This window comes from Podarcis muralis, chromosome 11 (genome assembly GCF_964188315.1).
Source record: "Podarcis muralis chromosome 11, rPodMur119.hap1.1, whole genome shotgun sequence".
In the NCBI taxonomy this organism is placed as follows: domain Eukaryota; kingdom Metazoa; phylum Chordata; class Lepidosauria; order Squamata; family Lacertidae; genus Podarcis; species Podarcis muralis.
In genome coordinates, this window is record NC_135665.1 from 36,245,754 (window position 1) to 36,265,183 (window position 19,430).

A 19,430-nucleotide genomic window follows, 5' to 3' on the forward strand; every position below is an offset into this window, starting at 1 on the left:
ATTTTGTGAATGTTGTCACCATCTGCAGTGATCATGGAACCCAAGAAAGTAAAGCTCTCTGTGCCTCCATTTCTTCCCCTTCAATTTGCTGCTCTATAACTGCCAATTTATGGCTGGTCTATATTCACAATATTCTCAATATATACGGTACATAGGTTGATAATAAATTTGTGCCTAGTTTATCTACCAAATGTACCTTTTTGAATGGCCCAGCATTGTTTGGAAGGTGGAACTGTCAGCCTTGTACATGCATCCAAAATGCTGTATGCTTTAGTTTTTTTTATAAAATAATGTTTATTAAAGATTTCCAAAAAAGTTAACAACCCAACAAAGAAAACCACAAGAAAAACAACAGCAAACAAACATCAAAAAATCCCAATAGAAAAAACACCCAAGAAAAAGAAAAATACAACAAAAAAATTTAGTGTAAAAAGAACACTCTTTCATTTTGATAACTTTCAATACCTTATTCTCATTTACTTCCACCCGCCTTCCCTTCTTGTATTCCAATTTAAAAATTAGTTCAGCAAGATCATTAACTATTCATCTTAAGCCTTTATCCTTCTCTTTATAATCTATTTATCTTGGCCACTTAAACCCCATCATTTCATTTTTAATGCCCTCAGCATTCATAGATTTTACAATGTTTTTGTAGATAAACTTTAAACTTCTTCCAGTCCTCTTCCACCTGCTCCTCTCCTTGATCTCGGATTCTGCCGGTCATTTCAGAAAATGCTGTATGCTTTAGGGCTGTGCTAAGCTTCATGGACATATATTAATTTTATTTAAAAAGGAAATTTGTGGACTTGTCAAAAATCAATTTGCCCTGCTCAAAGCAGTGTCTTGCTCACTTGGGTCAAATATATTGATCACTTCATTCTATTTATAGACCTGTTGCGTCTATTACATAATTGTATGCAAAACTATTTCTCTCTCCATGCATAACAGAAAGCACTAATCTAGTTTTATAGGCTACTGCTGTTTGCATTTCTTCCTTTTTATTTGAAAGCCTGTATGGCTGGCCATTAATTTTCCTATAGGGTAGGATGTTTTGTTCCATAACAGAACTTTTAACAGGTCTGTGATGAATAAGCATTCCGATAGGTGTAGTTTGTCCCACTACTGAATCTCTACACTAGTAATCTACAGTATTTTGTTCACTATTTCACTGCTGTGGAATGTGGATGACAGCAATTAACTCCAGCAGACTTTGAAACAGTACCGGTGAAATTTATGGAAGTAACAGCTGCTGATGGGCGTAATTTCTTTATGCAAACCTCCCCACCTCTTCCTGCTACGTAATCTCCAGCTGTTTGCAGCTGTACAAAACTTACACAACCAGAAGTAGTCTCCCTCTGAATACAACTTGCTGGAGCCACACAGCAAGGGGAAACCTTTTACCTTTACTACCCTTGCTTGTGAGCACCAGTGCAATGGAATCGGTTAAGAATGGTCCTACAGAAGGTGTTGGACTACAACTCCCATTATCTTCGAGTGCTGGCTGGGGGTCGCCACTATCTAGACCAGGGGTCCCCAAACTTGGGTCTCCAGTTGTTTGGGGGCCACAACTCCCACCATCCCTAGCTAGCAGTGGACAGGGATGATAGCAACTGTAGTCCAGAAACAGCTGGAGACCCAAGTTTGGGAAACACTAAAGGGCCAAAACTTCTCCACGCAGCACCACAAAGCTGGTGTGAACTGCCACTCGCACACCTGCTAAAAAGTCAGAAGAACGTTGCACCGAAAAGAAGGCAGCCTTCTTTTACAGAGACGGAAAAAAGACACTCCTCAGGAAGACGGGAAGGGATTTGGAGCCGAGGGCGAGAGAGGGCCGGCTTGTCGGTTTCCACAATCCCCTCCTGTTCCCTTCGCCTGCCTCTTCCATTGGTCTAAGGTACCAGGAAGAAGCAGGCGGCGCCTGGCGAGGGGAAGGCCTCGTGCCGCCTAGGCCTCGCTCCGTCTCTCTATTGGGCGCCGCGGGGGGAGTGGCCGTGAGGTTGGTCCCAGGCCCGGGAAGTTGTTCCTCCGCCGCCCGCCCTTCCTCCCCCGGCCGCCGCGATGTTACCGGGCCTGAAATGCCGCGTCTGCACGCTCTTTCGCTGCCCGCGCGCGGCCGCGGCTGCCCTCCGCCGCGCTTACCATGGGGACAAGGTGGCCACGGTGGGCTCTCAGCCCGACCTCGCCTCCCCGGTTTATCAGGTAGGCCGAGGAGGGGAGGAGACCCGCTTCCTTTTGGTTTTTGCCTTTTATTTTAAAGAAGGTTGAGGTAGTCTACACACGCGCGCGCCCGCGCGAAGGGCTCTCAGGTGAGGTCGCGTGGGTTTGCTTTCTGCGCACCTTCGCTTGCTCGTACCTGACGCGGTCTTAGTTTAAAAAGGGAGGGAAAGACGGGGCTTGTGTGCCTTTCTAGTGGCTAAAAGCCGTCTTCCCAATACGGAGAACCATGCCTAGCAATTCGGAGTGTAGGTCCTAAAGGTAGTCCGAATCAGCGTGGAAGTCTCGTCCCATAGCTTCACACTTGGCATTTTCTCTCACTGGCAGCGCGACAGCTGCCACGCCTTCTTGCCACATTAGCCTAGTTTGGCAGGGAGATAGGCAGCGGTGTAGTGGAGCAGAAGCTCATCCTTACAACTACAGTGCTACCTGTGGTTGAGTACTTAATTCGTTCCGGAGGTCCGTACTTAACCTGAAACTGTTCGTAACCTGAAGCACCACTTTAGCTAATGGGGCCTCCTGCTGCTGCCGCGCCGCCGGAGCACAATTTCTGTTCTCATCCTAAAGCAAAGTTCTTAACCTGAAGCACTATTTCTGGGTTAGCAGAATCTGTAACCTGAAGCGTATGTAACCTGAGGTACCACTGTACGAGCTATCAATAAGGTGGCTGATCTATTTCTCCAAAGAGCAGCACTAAGCAGCATAATCTCTCCGCCTCCCATTTTTAGAAGGAAAGATGTTCTAGAGCAGTCATGTTGCGAACCCGAGAGGATGCTTCAGAGAAACTAGAATTTCATTCCTAGTATAAAATGGGTGTCACATAGTCTGATCCCCTTGACCCCACCAGCAGTCAAATCAAATAGTTTGATGTAAGGGAGAAGCACTCCCTTCAGGAACTTGGGTCCCAATCTGTTACCGCTTTTTACACTAACATAAGCACCTTGCATGCTGACAGCTTCTGAGAGCTGAGTGCAGGGTGGCGACCAAAGGTGGACACACTACTCCAGAGGTACTACCCCTCGCCTAACACCCCACACACTCACAGTTTTGTCTGACCGGCTAAACCAGGTGGGGGTAGCTGTTGGGTCTCAAACCTTCGGTGAGTTAGGGTTTTGCCTGCATGCGAAGACGGGCTCTGGTGGATTGAGCAGACAAGACCAATAGTGGTTCCAAGGGTTAAGAAGCCAGGTTTTGCATGTGCTGTAGAGGGAAGTCAGGGACAGGTGGGTCTTGTCAACATGAGAGAAGAAAAACTGATTCTAAACCTCTGTTGACTTGTGGATATGTTTGGGAGAAGAAAAGGCTAAAGCCCTGCACAAATCTGGAGTAGAGTCCCTGTGACAGTTGGATGGTGCCTTGTATGCTTCCTTCTGGCAACTCCTACAGCCAAGCTCGTGCCCAATATATTGCTCTACTTTCCTTTGGACCACATCAGTGAGGCCGAGAGAGCAGTCTTGTCATCTGGGCCGCCCAGGGCTTCCATACACACTGCCCAGACTTGTGCCCAAGGGAGGTCACTTTGGTGCTGCTAATGCAGCATTTTGACTTCACCCCCGAGGGCACACTCCATTGTCTCTCAAGACAGATGGATGCCAACAAGCACCATAGGCAGCCAATGAAAAGTCTTCCAAATTGGTATTATATGGCTTGGATGTGTTGAACCAAGTAAGAGTCTTGTGGCTACATTTTGCACTGACCGCAGCTTCTTGACTGCCTCCAAGGGTGGTAATTATTGGCCTTTTGGAGCATGTTGAAGACATTTTTCCTTCAGGAGGCCAGGTTTTTATCCCAGCTGGTATCTGTGTTGGATTTGAGTGGATTTTATATATGTGGCATTGTTGTTTTAAATTGCTATACAATTTTCCCCCAATTGCTTTTATAAATGCAAATGTTTCAACTGTTGCTCTCGCTATATTTCTATTGTATTATAAATCGCTTAGGATGCCACATGTGAAGTAATTCATAAATGAAACAAATAATAATAACTGTAGTCTGACATAGTAGGGTTTAGCAGCTAGAGGATCTGGCACCTAGTTGACAGAGAAGAGAGGAGCATGGAAGGTTTTGTGGCTGTGGCAGTGTGGCTTGCTGGAAGTCCATTTGGGACTTCCATTCGCTCCCGTGAAATTAGTTGCTTGTTAGTGCTCTGCAGGATCTCATTGTGAGTCTTGATTAGTTTTGGATTTTCTTTTAAAATTATTTAAAAGGAAGTTTCAAGTGAATGGCCAAGGCAAGCCAGATATATCCAGTTATGCTTAATAAACAACTATTCACGCGTATATCTAGTATAACATTCAAGGAGCAAGATGGCCCATGTTGTTAGCTGTTGAACAGGTGTAGCTATTATTTATGAAGGTCATAATATGTACACTTTGTTTCACCAGCATGTGAGGTTCCTTCCATGAGGTGCTTATACTCTGAGCAAATGTAATATGGCAAGATACTGTGCAAACTCAGAAACGGTACAGCGGCAATCATGAGTTGCCCTTCTTGATCTTTATTGTTTGTTCATTTCTGAAGATTTAACAAGGCAGGGTGGAAGATAGTTTTCAAGGCAGGATAGATGGAAAAGTAGTTTGGTAAGACAGAAAGCGTATGTGTTAGTTCAGGAATCTAAATTCATTGATGAGGTCACAGGGACAGAACTGGCAGCAGATTCCTGTAATGCACCATTTGTTTTTCCTGTGTGTTAATAATTATACATTTAGTATTCTGCTTCTTTAGTTTTCATTGTCAGACTATAGAGAAAATAATAATGGATTCAATTACATTTTGTTGTGGCTACATGAAATTCATAGTTCTTTTCCGATCCCATTGTACATGATTCATTAAATACAAAGATCCAGTTTGTATATAATGCCAAACTGTGGCTTATCCCTTGCGTGAATCAAGCTTGGGCTTAGCCACCGTGATTCCTTTGCTGACTTTTGGCTTTGGGCACATCATAGTTTACTGTTACACATCAACAAACTAGTTTGCATTTGCCCTTCAAATCATGGCTTCCAGTTCTCATTTGGAGAGCAAGCATGTCGTTTCCTGCTTTGGTTATAACAATATACAATGGCTTGCCAATTCAGATATTACAGTAGGGAATTGGCACATGCAAGGAGAGGAAGGAATTTGCAAGACTGAGGCTTCCTTAAGGGAGCTTTGGATTGGCAATTCTCAAACGGCAACCTATGATTCCCTATTGCAAGCCATATTTGAAACTTGGGAGACTTAAAAAAAACTGAGCAGAAAACTGACATTTTGTTTTACAAATGGGAGAAAGAACCAGAAATCCCTCTCAATTTATGAAAAAGGAGACCGTTGCTGCTGTGTAGCTTCAGAGGAAATAAATAGTATAAAAAGTTTCTTATTCATCCCATTTTTATTTATCATTCTGTAAGAATATTCTAACATCAACAGAGTGATAGAATGTAAAATATAATTTAAGCATAAGTGGTTCCTTTTTAAGGCTTGACAGGTATGAATAACTGAGGCAGAGACTGACCCATGGTCATTGCTCAGGATGTAGGGTTTATTTTATACACTTGAACACCCCTCCCTCCACTGCTCTTCTTGTGACTGGCATTACAAGCTTTTGTTTGTAGCCCACGAAATGCCATTATTATTAGTACAAAAGGGCATGTTAACTCGAATTGGCTGCATGGAAAATGCAGAATAGTCAAAACTTATATTATCAAAACAGATTTCATTGTCCTAGTTATCCTAGACTTTGACCCAGAGAGTTTCTTTCGGTACACAGAAGTGGGGGAACACATGTACTTTTTTGTGTCATTCATGCTGGTCTGGGACATCCCACTGCATTTGTCAGCCTGGATCTCTTTCTTTCTTTCTTTCTTTTCATCATCATTACCATCTGTTGTTCGTATCCCACCTCTGCAATATTGTGGCCAAAGGATCTATAGTTTATCAAATGGGCAAATAAAATGAAACATATGAACAATACAAAAAAAACCCTAGTGTCAATAAGCAAGTACATAATAAAAATCAATGCAACTCTACAAATAAAATTGCCTAACTCAAGAGCGTAAACCTAGTTGGGAGCGAGAATAAAGCCTAACATGGGAATAACAACAGCATATAAGGCCAACTTAGATCTCAGTTCCACAAGGTAACAGGATCTTCTCCGTATTTAACCTGCACACCTTTGTTGGTAGCCTCACCTCTCACTTGAGACAGTCTTTCTCCTAGTGCTCATTTGGCATGTTCTCTCACTTCCCCAGCTCTGATATGGGGAAGTAAAGATTATCTTTCCTCCTTCAAGCCCCATGTATATTTTATTCAATCTTCTGCAGCCAGCAACTCTTCCAGGCAAGCTTTTTAAGGCACTGTGGTCGTGGTGGTGGAAAAAAGCAGGTGGAAATGCTCTGACTCTTGATTTTGGTCTCCCCACCAAGCAGCTTTTCTTGCAAAGCTGTCAGGGCAGTTAAAGAATAAGTAGATAATATTTATGGATAAAATAAAACAAATAACAGCATATGTTCATTAAAAAATAAATAAATCAGAAAGCCTGGGAGAATAAAAATGTAGTTTTCTGACAACTGAAAAAATGGTTTGGCACCAGGTGAGAAGACTTTCTTTTTGGTAGCTACCCGAGGGAGAGCCTTTGAAGATGGCTTTAAATCACAGTGATCGACAGTGGTATTTGGTGTGTGTGAACTTCTGAAACTCTGGGATAAATACACAAAAGAGAAACAAGTATGAAGAAAATGCAGTTAAAACAATGGATCAGTTGAAATGTATTTAATAAGCCTTTAACCAGCTTTAACAACATGTTTTAGAAAAGTGGTTTATAAACATAATTGTTCAATAGTGAAGAAAAGGGGGTGGGATTTATTGTCTCTGGTTAAACATTTTCATTAGTTAACCTGTTGAAACATTCTCCACCAGGAAAACTATGAACGGATGAAGGCATTAGTAACAGAACTCCAACAGCAATCTGAAAAAATCAGGTTTGGTATGTCCTGTTTTTCTTCTATTAGAGCATTGTATAATTGGAAACTGGTTGTATTTGGCCTTCAGTATCAGAAGGTTGGCGGTTCAAATCCCCGCAACGGGGTGAGCTCCCATTGCTCGGTCCCTGCTTCTGCCAACCTAGCAATTCGAAAGCACGTCAAAGTGCAAGTAGATAAATAGGTACTGCTCCGGCGGGAAGATAAACGGCATTTCCATGCACTGCTCTGGTTCGCCAGAAGCAGCTTAGTCATGCTGGCCACATGACTGTATGCCGGCTCCCTCGGTCAATAAAGCGAGATGAGTGCTGCAACCCCAGAGTCGGCCACGACTGGACCTAATGGTCAGGGGTCCCTTTACCTTTACCATGATAAAATGTCATTGCTTTAGGACTTAATAGAAAAAGACAGAAATAGTATCATTTAACAGTTGTTTAGCATCGGTGTAATACATTACAAATACAAGTAACAGAAGTTTATGAAAATAATGCATCTTTTATTAATGTCTTTGATTCTAAAATAGTATTGATTATTGCTAAAGGGCGTGAGCTATTTGTTCAGCTCCATGCACAAGGAATAATAAAAGATATTGCATGACAGGTGGTGGAGAGAAGGCACGGAAGCTTCACACATCAAGAGGAAAATTGTTACCTAGAGAAAGAATTGACAGACTCATAGATCCTGGGTGGGTACTTCCTTCTTCATTATTAATATTTTAATGTACAGGATGTTTAAGTTAGCAGATTGCTTTGTTTCCAAGATTTTAACGTCATGGTAAACCATTTCAGATTATATTAGAATTTAGTCATTTGGAAAGACAAATATTGTGTACTTACGTTGTTTTGGTAGCCATCATTAAGCAGGATCTATAAATTATGTCTGTGCTTGGTAACCAGCTGTGAAGTCAGTACTATCATGATTGTTGTTCTTGTTAGCATCTGTCGGTCTTGGGAGACAATGGAAGAGTGCGCCTTCGGGGGTAAAGTCACACCGTTGGAGGGTTACAGTGCCTGCTGTAGATAGCACAATAATAGTATATGAATTTATCAACATTTAAAAGCAAGTAAACTGAGCCCGAGCTCTGGGGAAATGGAGGCACTGTGCATTGGTGGCTCCTGTGTCTGGGAGATTAGCTGTTTGTTTGTTCTGGATGGGGTTGCACTTCCTCTGAAAGAACAGGTACTTGAAGTTCAGGGTTGCTCCTGGAATCATCTATGTCTCTGGAGGCTCAAGTAGCCTCAGTGGCTAGGAGTGCCTTTTACCAGCTATTGTTGGTATGTTCACTACGGCTGTCCTTGAGCAGGGATAATCTAGCCACAGTGATTCATGCATTGGTAACTGCAAGACTCAGTTACTGCAATCTGCTCTATAGGGAGTTACCCTTCAGCCCAGTCTGGAGGCTCCAGCTCAGGCATAGGCAAACTCCGGCCCTCCAGATGTTTGGGACTACAATTCCCATCATCCCTGACCACTGGTCCTGTTAGCAAGGGATGATGGGAATTGTAGTCCCAAACATCTGGAGGGCCGGAGTTTGCCTATGCCTGCTCCATCTAGTGCAAAATGCTGCAATTTAGAATGTTGATGCTGGCAGACAATTGCCAGTATATGACTCCAGTGCTCAAAAACCTTCTCATCCACTACTGGACTCAGTTCAGAGTTCTTATATTAATTTACATGGCCCATAGCCACCTGGATCCAGGATGGAGCTTTACTTGTGGCCTTGCCTAATATATACCCACTTGACAGCTTCAGTCTGCAGAACTGACACTGTTACAGGTGCTACATAATACTCATTTTACTGTTGTAAGAAATTTATCTTAGTGTGGCAGCACCCATTAACACCAGGCCTATTAACAATATGCTTATTTTAATTTTCTAAAAATTATAATGACAAAATATGGTTAGTTTTTCAGGGAGCCCTGTGAAAATTTAAAGAATGAACTTATTTCTGGCATGAGTTTTTATATGCAGGGGTAGACAGTTCGGTGCCTCCAGATACTGTTGGACTACAACTCCCATCATCCTTGACCATTGGTTATGTTGGCTTGGGCTGATGGGATATGTAGTCCAGTAAAATCTGCATGGTACCACATTGCCTACCATTGCTATAGAATTTATGTCTCAGCTTTAGTTTTTCCCCTAACCTGGCAAATTGTTTGTTCCTCTAACAGCTTCCATGAAAATTATCTGACCCAATTCATGGTATCATAAGCAAATACCACTTTTCTGTGAGATAACTCAAAATTTGGCAAGATATAAAGCTTACTTTATATGTTGTGTGAGAATGGAAAGGTGGAATAAAAATTCCAAATAAGTAATACAGTACATGTAATTAAAATATGCTTTTGGAGCCAATCTATGAGCTTGAAAAGTTACCTACCTAAAATGCTTCATATGACTTATGTGCCTGAGAGTTCTAAAAAATCTTTTCCCAGGTCTCCGTTCCTGGAGTTCTCCCAGTTTGCAGGTTACCAGCTATATGGCGATGAAGAGGTACCAGCAGGTGGCATCATTACAGGCATTGGACGGGTGTCAGGGTGAGAACTGTTACTATCTGTGCTTTTTGTGGGTTGCAACTCTGGCTTTCCGACAGCTTGCAGAATGTCAGAAAACAATCTCAAGAGATCACAATTCATAGTTCTTTTTATTTTCCAGAATTACTGTGTTACTGTGTAATAAGAGCTGTTTCTGAAGATTCATTAGCAGCACATAAGATGCAGCAATGTCACCTTCAGTTTAAGTGTAATAGATGTTTGTGTAACACTCTCTGTCATGATACAGGACTGATGGAAACCTTTTATGAGATATGATTGGCATTGCATACCTGAGCATGTTTATTTGGATGAAAGTTTGATGGATTTCAGTCTTGTTAGGATTAATGCCAGCAATTCTCTTGCTCAACTGGGAAAGATTTAGTCGCTGAAAATCATTTGTGTTTCAGAGTGGAGTGTTTGATTATTGCAAATGATGCAACTGTCAAAGGTGGAACATACTATCCAATCACTGTAAAAAAGCACCTGCGTGCTCAAGAAATCGCAATGCAGAATCATCTCCCTTGTCTATATTTAGGTAAGTTCTATTGCAAAGACTATTATTAACTGATATGTTAAGGTTGGAGGAAAGCTATATTTTAAAGAGTAGGCTGTCAATGACATTTTTTTTTTACCTTTCTAGTGGTTGGGCTGTGGAGCCATAGTGCTTTTACTCACCAAAATGTGGTTAAGGAAGCTCAGTTATGGTTTGGCTTGGTGTAAGAACTGACAAAACATCAGCTGGCAAATCTGAATAGGAAACTCTGGTTTGAAGTGGGTTTGGAAATCAAGGTTTGCTCTAACAAATGTTTGGCATTATGTCTGATTTGGCAACCATAGTTATGTTCATCAAAGGCTGCTACACCATAGATGATGGGAATGAATTTCTGAAGCTGCATGCTGAAGACAGAAAACAAACGTACACTAGTAGCTTTAAACTCTAGTTTGTCTGTTGTATGTCTATTTTTCTTTTATCCCACCTTTTCTCACAAGAGAGCCCAATGCAGTTAAGAACTTTCATGAACACCACTCACAGTTTTTTATACCATAATCTATAATGGATGCAAACTAAGCTTAGACTTGGTGCTTAAATTAAGCTTCTGTGTGTGCATCCTTATTGGAAACGGCAAACTTAAGTTGAAGAGGCAGAAGATGGATTTTTGTACACATTACATACTGTTTAAACAATTCAGAGCAGTACAGTGGAGCAAAGTATTGAGTGCAAATATAAAATTGCAGATCAGGCTGTATGTCTCTAATGCTTCATCTAAGCATCTGAAAAGGCTGGGCTTTAAGCAACTGTTGTCCAGAGTAAAGCTGCCTGTTTTTCCTTTTTTCAGGTGCTGGAGCCCACCCTGTTCTTCACTTCGGTGGCACTTGCTTAGATAAAGGGCTATAGACAGGAGGCAAGGGCAACCTTTCATCCAAGCAATTGTCATATAAGGGTTCTGGCTTGCAGTGACAGTGGCTGATTAAGGACTTTAGACAGGGGAAGAAAGCAAATGCCTTTCCTTGCCTCAAACGTCTATGATTTCTCATTGTCCTCCTCACAGGGAATAATGGTTTCCAGTAGCGTTTAGATAAATATGTTGTTTATCAATGTTCAATCTTTATTTTAACTTAGTTGACTCTGGAGGTGCAAACTTACCACGCCAGGCAGAAGTGTTTCCCGATCGTGATCATTTTGGTAGAATTTTCTATAACCAAGCACGCATGTCTTCACAAAGAATTCCACAGGTAACTTTATTTGAGAATAAAAGCAGGAATATAATTAAGCTGGATTGTAAAGGGAACTATATAGGCAGCAACATGCATCATATGGAATTGAGAACTAAATAATTTTCAGTTACAATGGAAAATGTCAATTAAAAGTCATCCTTGCTATTTAGGACACTCATGAATTTCTTATCTCAGTTTATCACATTAGTGTTTGTCTCTTGTGTGTATTTGGAGTTGACAAGAAAACTGTCTCAGGTTTGATTTGTTAAACCCAGACCTCTTTGCTTTTCCTTTGTTTTATTTCAAAGGGACATTTCTTCTTCTTCTTCTTCTTCTTCATGTGCTGTTGAAAACACATAGCAGTGGGTAGAATTATTTTATACAATTTGTTAAAAGAAACTGTTTTGACCATATCTGATCTTATGCTTGGAAGGAGAGTCACAACAGCAGGAAGCAATTTGCTAGCACTTGACCTACATGGCTTTACCCCACTCCATCACCATTTAACTGGAAAAGCTTTGAGTGTGTACTGATGTACGTCAAAACGGGAATTGGCATTCTCCTCCCCACTTCTGCACATCATTCTTTCACCTTTTGCGCTGCAATCAAAATACGTACTTGCCTCTTTGAACACTGATTTACAGTAGTTGTTCACTTTGTCCTTCCTTCCATATCTTTAGGAAGACTCTCCTTTAAAAAAAAAAGTTCAAAAGACTTCATTTGGAACTTTTTTAGAGAGAGAGAAATCATTTTTTTCTTTTTAAAGCTGCAAAAGTTTGCTGGACAGAAGGGTGATGATGGATTCATGATACCACAGGTCCCAGCCAGTTAGTTCTATGCATTGTTGACTGTTTCTGCAGGCTGGCCAACTGGGTTTTCCTTGTATTTGAGCCTGGAAAGAGAAAGGTTTGTCTGACCGCAAGATGACGAGTCTTCTTCAGAGTGCAATGACCCCCCAAATAGCTCTATGTATTTTGGATTCCCACCTTCACTGCTCTCCCACTGCCGAGTGGCTGTCTGTTTTAATTCTTTCAAAGTGGGAATCTAATAAACTAGAGGATGTTTTCCCCAATGTAAAATTAATATTACGTAAGTCCATGAGTAAATAGATGTCCCTTACACATGTTTTTCTTGGACGATTGATAAATATATTTGTCTGACCCACCAGGATAACAGACAAACCTTTATAAATAAATAAATAGACAGATAGATAGATAGATAGATAGATAGATAGATAGATAGATAGATAGACTGGATTCTCTCTTTTTTAAATATGGCAACCCTACCCACCATGATAACAGCTATCAGGTTATACATTAAAATAAATGATTTTTATTAATTCATACAAATTACTTACATGTCTAGCATATAATATCCTGGAGACAGCACAAAAGTTATTTTATCCATTACAGATAGTCATTCCCAGGAAAGAATATAGTTCAGCCATACTGTTCAGCATAGTCATATCTACAAAAATGCTTGGGAGAGTTTGTACTGAAGACCAGTTTAATTTGTACAGTATATTGAATAAATGAGCACCATATTGCACAAAATTTGTCCAGTTTTTCTGTTCCTTTTATCACTAAGTTATGAGTTATTTTCTCAGTGATAGGCAGTCACTATATATGTTTATACCTTAAGTCCAGGATAGTCTCTGTAAGGCCTTCCAGGTTTGACCTATAGATAACCAAATGGCCAGTAAAAGAATAGTTAGTAAATCTTTTTATAGCAACATTCAAGGCCTCGAAATAGGGATAGTAAACATAATTGGGGCGTAAAATCCATGGCTGCCTGAATTACGTTGGATACTTCTGAGTCCCCCAAATACCTGTATTACCAGGCAACCCTGCTGTAAGTGATAATAAGTCCCCTTGCTATCACATCGCCACCAGCATCATGGTTGGACTGTAGGTGATATATGGGTATCCACTACCACCTGCATACCACTTTTAAAGTATTTTCTAATATACGCAGAAGCAGATTTTGCTGAGACCCAGGCCCATCACATCTGTTTCCCAAACCATTTTTCAAACCAATCAAGGCCCTCATGATTATCGTGTTATATATTAGAAATGAGGTCTTTACAGCCACAAGAAAATAATTTCATCAAACCATGTCATAGTCCTAGAGGCATGTAATTTAATGATTGGGTTTCAGATGATATCACAAAATCGATGTAATTGCAGCCCCCACCCTCCAGCTCTGTTACCCATATCTACCCTAAGTTGTTCTTGTGGAATTAGATTTCTGTTTTGAAAGAAATATAATCCTGCCTTTTTCTCAAACTAAGAAAATTTCCCCCCCTAATAAACGTCTTAATGATTTGAATAGTTGCCTGTAACACTTTCTCCTGTGCCTTCAGTGTTCATAATGGACAATGATGATGCCTAATTTACCCTCGATTTTGTATAGTGCATTTCCTTTCAATAAATGCCCACTGAGACAGCAAGGGCGGAAGGTTATATCCTTTCATTTTTCTTGCTTGCTTTCTCAAGCTTTTTCTTTGCTTTTATGGTAGTACTAATTTGGTGAAAATGTCATGCTTTGTGCTTCATATTTAGAGGTCTGAGTGCACCAGTTGGGACAGTATTCCTCTCTTACATAGCAGGAATGAATCTTTAAAGAAGGAGTGACTCTGGGAAGGATTAATATTACTGTTCTATAAAACGCTGCCTGGAAAGACCCAGCAGCATCAGCAGCTTGCATAATTTATAGATCCAATTGGCAGAACTAAAGAGAACTATTCCTCTTCTGATCAGCTTACAAACTTAGTCTAGATGTAAACAAATATGAGCCAGTTGCTGCACGTTAGGTTGCAAGACTACAAGGAAGTGAAGTTGCCCGTAGGTGAGTTTATTTCTTTCTGTTGAATGCTGTGTTTCTGTTTGTTTTCTCAGATAGCTGTGGTTATGGGTTCATGCACAGCAGGAGGAGCCTATGTCCCTGCAATGGCTGATGAAAGTATAATAGTTGGCAAGCAAGGGACGATTTTTTTGGGAGGTCCTCCATTGGTGAGTGCATGGTTTTGAACGGATTTTGTAGGATTTCCTGCTTTTGTTATAACATATAACTGTGTCACAGGCTTCTATGAAGAAATGGGGTCACACCAAAAACAATACCTGCCCTAGCTGTATCCCAGATAGTTGAGGAAAATGTCTGAGATAATATGTGTTCTATCATCCAGCCACTTTCCTTCCTGTTGTTGTTGTTGTTTAGTCGTTTAGTCGTGTCCGACTCTTCGTGACCCCATGGACCAGAGCACGCCAGGCACTCCTGTCTTCCACTGCCTCCCGCAGTTTGGTCAGACTCATGCTTGTAGCTTCGAGAACACTGTCCAACCATCTCGTCCTCTGTCGTCCCCTTCTCCTTGTGCCCTCCATCTTTCCCAACCTCAGGGTCTTTTCCAGGGAGTCTTCTCTTCTCATGATGTGGCCAAAGTATTGGAGCCTCAGCTTCACGATCTGTCCTTCCAGTGAGCACTCAGGGCTGATTTCCTTCAGAATGGATAGGTTTGATCTTCTTGCTGTCCATGGGACTCCCAAGAGTCTCCTCCAGCACCATAATTCAAAAGCATTTTCCTTCCTGTATCCTTTTCAATGTGATGTAAACTATTATTTCCTTAACTATATCCAATTCTGCTTTTTAATTATAAACATCCATTTTCCAATATTTTGTCAGTCCTTAATTAAAAACAGAGCTAACACATTAAAGGGGAAACATGATACGGAACTTTTAGAACTTTGGAAATTTGTTGTTGTTGAAATATATTTCAATAAAAAGTGGCAGCCACTACCTAGATTTCTTTTACCAAGATGATGCGTTGTCAAAGCTGAAACATGCACATTTCATTGCTTAACTTGCAGGGATAATGGCTTCAGCGTGGGAAGTGTTTTCCTGGGTCAGGAATAGTGTTCTGGTACAAAAGTAATCAGCAGAAGCAGACACAGAAAATCAATAGGTACCTTTGGATGACGAAACTCTGCCATTTAGCCCTAATTAATTTGTTACTTAATTTCCTGCTTGAATTTTCGGCACTAATTATATCACTTTAGAAAAATGGAACAGACTCAGAGCTTATTGATTAGTTTTAAGTGTAAATTTTTTTTTTGAAACAAATGGTTTTTTAAAAAAATAGGTAGCTTTGAGGCTGCTAAGTTGAATGGAAATGGAGATTTGAGGCAGGCAGGCTCTGCTTAGCATCAGATAATATTAAAATTAGGTTTTGGGGAAATGATTCTGTCTTTAAGGATTGGCCACTCCTAGCTGCAGCACAAATTCCTTACTCTTGTGCTGGATCCAGCACAAAATCCCTCACTCTTACATTTAAATTTATTCATGCCCCACGACCCAGTCCTTCAGCTACACCTCCCACAGTCATAAAAAAGTCTCCAGCTCCCTTAAACAACTCTGCTGTTTCTCCTTGCTTCCCCTTATGCCTGGAGCTCTCTCTCATGCAGCACCGCCTCCCCCCCATTTTCTGTGTCTTCTTTGGCACACCATTTCAGTCTTCTCTCCTGATATGATCACCCTTAAATCTGTTCCTGAACTGAACACATGTTCTTCCAATTTTACTGTTTAACTTTAGATAATAAGATCCTGGAAGTCTTTATAAAGTGACATACATATTAATAGTCCTTCTTAAATAATCATAATAATGATTTTATGTTACTTGGTTATATTTTTATGGCATTTAATACTCTACTCAATCAGCTATGTCCACTGGGCATAGTGCAAAGTGCTCCATCCCGTCTTCCCTTTCCAGCTTGAGTTCCCTCTCTTTTCTTTCCAGCATTAGTATTATGTAGCAGTACGTCTGAACCAACTGTGTAGACCAGTGTTTATTACTAGGTTCAGACCTTGGTTTATATGGGCCAAAGTAGTGAACTGAAGAGATTCTTGGATGAGAGTTGGGGGAAGTAACAGGCAGGGTCCAAAGCCTGAAAATTTCAAAGATTATTGTAGTTAACTTTTTAAAAAAACACATAATTGCATTGCTGCTTATCTTTGGAAGCTATTTTGGAAGCCTTTTCAGCTATGGGCTAAAATTGCTTTAAATATATAAATAGCATCCCTAGTTCTATGAACTTCTGTGCTGAGACTTTGTTTTTGTATTTTAGGTTAAAGCAGCAACAGGGGAGGAGGTATCAGCAGAAGATCTTGGTGGTGCTGATCTTCACTGCAGGTAAAACAAAACACTCTTCTCCACCTTCAGTACATTTTAATGGAACGTGCCTTAAATTATGTTGCTTTGAACTGTTGTTGCATTCCCCTTGCTTTAAATAATGGTGGGCTCTTCTGCTATCAATGGATATTACCACTAAATTTGCTTGCCCTTTATTTCTCAAGTTCCCTTTGTGTTTGGGTTCTATGGCATGTCATTCCCTGCCCCCCTCCCAAAAGTATTTCACCATTGAATAGTAAATGAAAATATATTGCTTAATAACACGCCATGGTCTTGTATTTTAAATCTGTGCAGAAAATCTGGTGTAACTGATCATTATGCTTTGGATGATAACCATGCACTCCATTTAGCGAGGAAAGTGGTGAGAAGTTTGAATTACCAGAAGAAAGTAGACGTGAGTATGTTTTGTTCACTTTCCTTTGAAGCGATGTATGAAATAGAATACTTAGAATGTGGCTTTGGTAGCAGTGCTGTGCATTTAAAGTTTCCATTTGCACTGTGGCCTGTTGCAAACATAAGACAGCTGGTTTCTTAATCATGGTTAGATTGAGAGTGGATCCTCATGTGTTCCCTCCCTTCTCCCATTTGGATTCTACCCATCCTCCCTTGTTAACACTATCCCTGGAGCAGTGTGTTATCAGTACGGTCACTAGCCAGGTTTACGCTAGGCCAGATTTTGACATAAGGGGTGGTATTCAACGAAGTGATACTTAGTAGAGCCATTGAAATTAATGCACATGAAAAATTGAAGTCCATTAATTTTAAGAGGTCTACTCTGAGTGAACTTCAACCATGGCTTTTATGTAGGTACAGATATATCATTCAATGCACCAAGGTTAATGAGGAGTTCATCTGGGGGGGAGCGGGGGGGGAGATGGAGTAAGCAGGTCTGTCCTTGTCTGATGATGTATTAAACTTAGTTCAGAAAATGAAGAGTTATGCCTGCACTGGCCCTGACTAGATATTAGACTATTACATTTTCAGACCTACAATTTAACTTTCAGACCTACAATTTAGGATAGCATATGTGGCAAATTGGTATTTTGGGACCCCGCTAATTGATTTATTGGTCCTCAATTAGCTATTTATGGCAGCCCGGTCCGGCGCGCTTCCCTCAGCTGCGCCACTCAGCTCCGTCGTCCGGTAGCTCTCAGTCACACCTTAGCAGAGATAAACACAGCGGTGAAAAACTGTCACGTCCTTTTCAAACACACACAGAGTCCAGGTTTGTCCATTTTCAGTTCTTTATTCCGACATTCCCCAGGGATCTCCTGGGCTCACCGCCTCCATTACAGACTACGTCTTTCCCCCTCAAAGACCCAGGAGGAAGAGACAGAAACTCCTCCCAGCTCCTCCCAGCTTCTACAGCTGACGTCAGAATGTTGAGGCATCATGGGAACTTCTTAACCAGTTAAGTTCCAAACCTGACACCCCCTCTTGCCGAAACCATTCTGACAAGACCCTTTGAGTTCAACACCTTTCCCTTTGCCTTGTGCCACTTCCCGGCATCTTTCCCAGGCACCTGTTGAACCCCTTCAACACTCCCAGAATCACACTGTGCGACACTTTTCCACGCACCTGTGACCTGATACCCTACTGACCCATTAGAGCCAGCAGTTGTGTCTTCTCCGTCAGACTCTTCCCCCTCTGACTCGACAACCCGTCCGTGAGCTTTCTCCATTACCGGAGATGAAGCCTCACACCTGGACACTCCTTTCACAACCCTTGGAGATGCCCAAACCTGCCCTGAACCCTGACCCTGGACTTGGTCCCCATCACCGGGTTTTGAACCCTGATTCTGGACCTGATCCCCATTCACTGGGTTCAGCAACAGCCTCCCTTCTCCCTTGAGAAGACTTTGCACCCGTCACCTGGTGACGTATTCCCTTTTCCTTGAAAAATTCCTCCAGAGCAGACCCAGTAAACTGTGACCCTCGGTCGCTCTTGAACCCTTGCACCTTGGTGGAAAACCTTGGTTCCACCTCCGCAACCCAATCCTGGATCAGTTGCGCCGCCTCCCCCTGTGATTTGTGAGAGAGACACCAGCCAACCTGGCTGTGGCCATCTGTCAGCGATGGCACATACCTGGCCCCACCCAGACTCTCACACCTCATGGGTCCTGACAGATCTGTGTGTGAACAAGCTCAAAGGGCTTCTTTGGCTACCCTCCCAAACCCGGGAAAACCAAGTACCTGTGCATGTTTTGCATGCCCTGCACCCTAGGGACCTCCCACATTTCCGGAGTTTACACCCTTTCGTGCACCTGTGCAACTTTTGCACATCTTTGGGAACCTTAGCACACTGCGCCTGTGCTTTTCCAGTATTCCCACCACCCTCCAGAGGTGTCTCCAGAACAAAGAAATTGTTCTCGCTCTTCGCCATGTTGACCAGTTGTCGCCCCCTCTGAAAATGGAACAGGTGTCATTTTCAAAGCACTTTTTTGAACCCCCTGCTTCATTAGAGCAGATACAGATAAAAGACAACTATTCAGTCCCGGCATAACGTAGACCTCTTGCTCCTCCTGTAAAGGAGAGAAAAACACGTTAGCCACACCACAGACTGATTTTTTGTGCTCCGTCTGCGAACATAACAATTGTTCCTGTTGAAACAGCCCTGCAGTTCCGCACTCCGCCTGCAGGCTTGCCTATCAGGTGCTGCCTGATAGCAGAATCCAAAACACCCAGCGTGTCACCGTGTCCTGGCTGGAGTTGTTCTTCACAGTTGCCATAGAAGCAACAAACGTCCCGCTGCCTCTGTCCTTGGCAGCGTCCGAAACCGCAACATCCTGCGTTGCTCTGAAGACTGGACTTATCTCAGAGTTCCCAG

General features: G+C 41.9%; 1 protein-coding gene across 1 annotated transcript in view; it reads left to right on the forward strand.

The window, feature by feature from the left end:
* The first annotated feature begins 1,921 nt into the window (after nt 1-1,921).
* The window catches only part of MCCC2 (methylcrotonyl-CoA carboxylase subunit 2), a 31,885-nt gene continuing 14,376 nt past the window's right edge, over nt 1,922-19,430 (forward strand). The window contains exons 1-9 of the mRNA XM_077936279.1: nt 1,922-2,199; nt 7,111-7,177; nt 7,773-7,857; nt 9,608-9,709; nt 10,114-10,241; nt 11,328-11,440; nt 14,320-14,433; nt 16,540-16,604; nt 16,899-16,998. Coding sequence (XP_077792405.1) covers nt 2,059-2,199; nt 7,111-7,177; nt 7,773-7,857; nt 9,608-9,709; nt 10,114-10,241; nt 11,328-11,440; nt 14,320-14,433; nt 16,540-16,604; nt 16,899-16,998 — 915 coding nt within the window. The 5' untranslated portion in view covers nt 1,922-2,058. The remainder of the gene's footprint in view (nt 2,200-7,110; nt 7,178-7,772; nt 7,858-9,607; nt 9,710-10,113; nt 10,242-11,327; nt 11,441-14,319; nt 14,434-16,539; nt 16,605-16,898; nt 16,999-19,430) is intronic.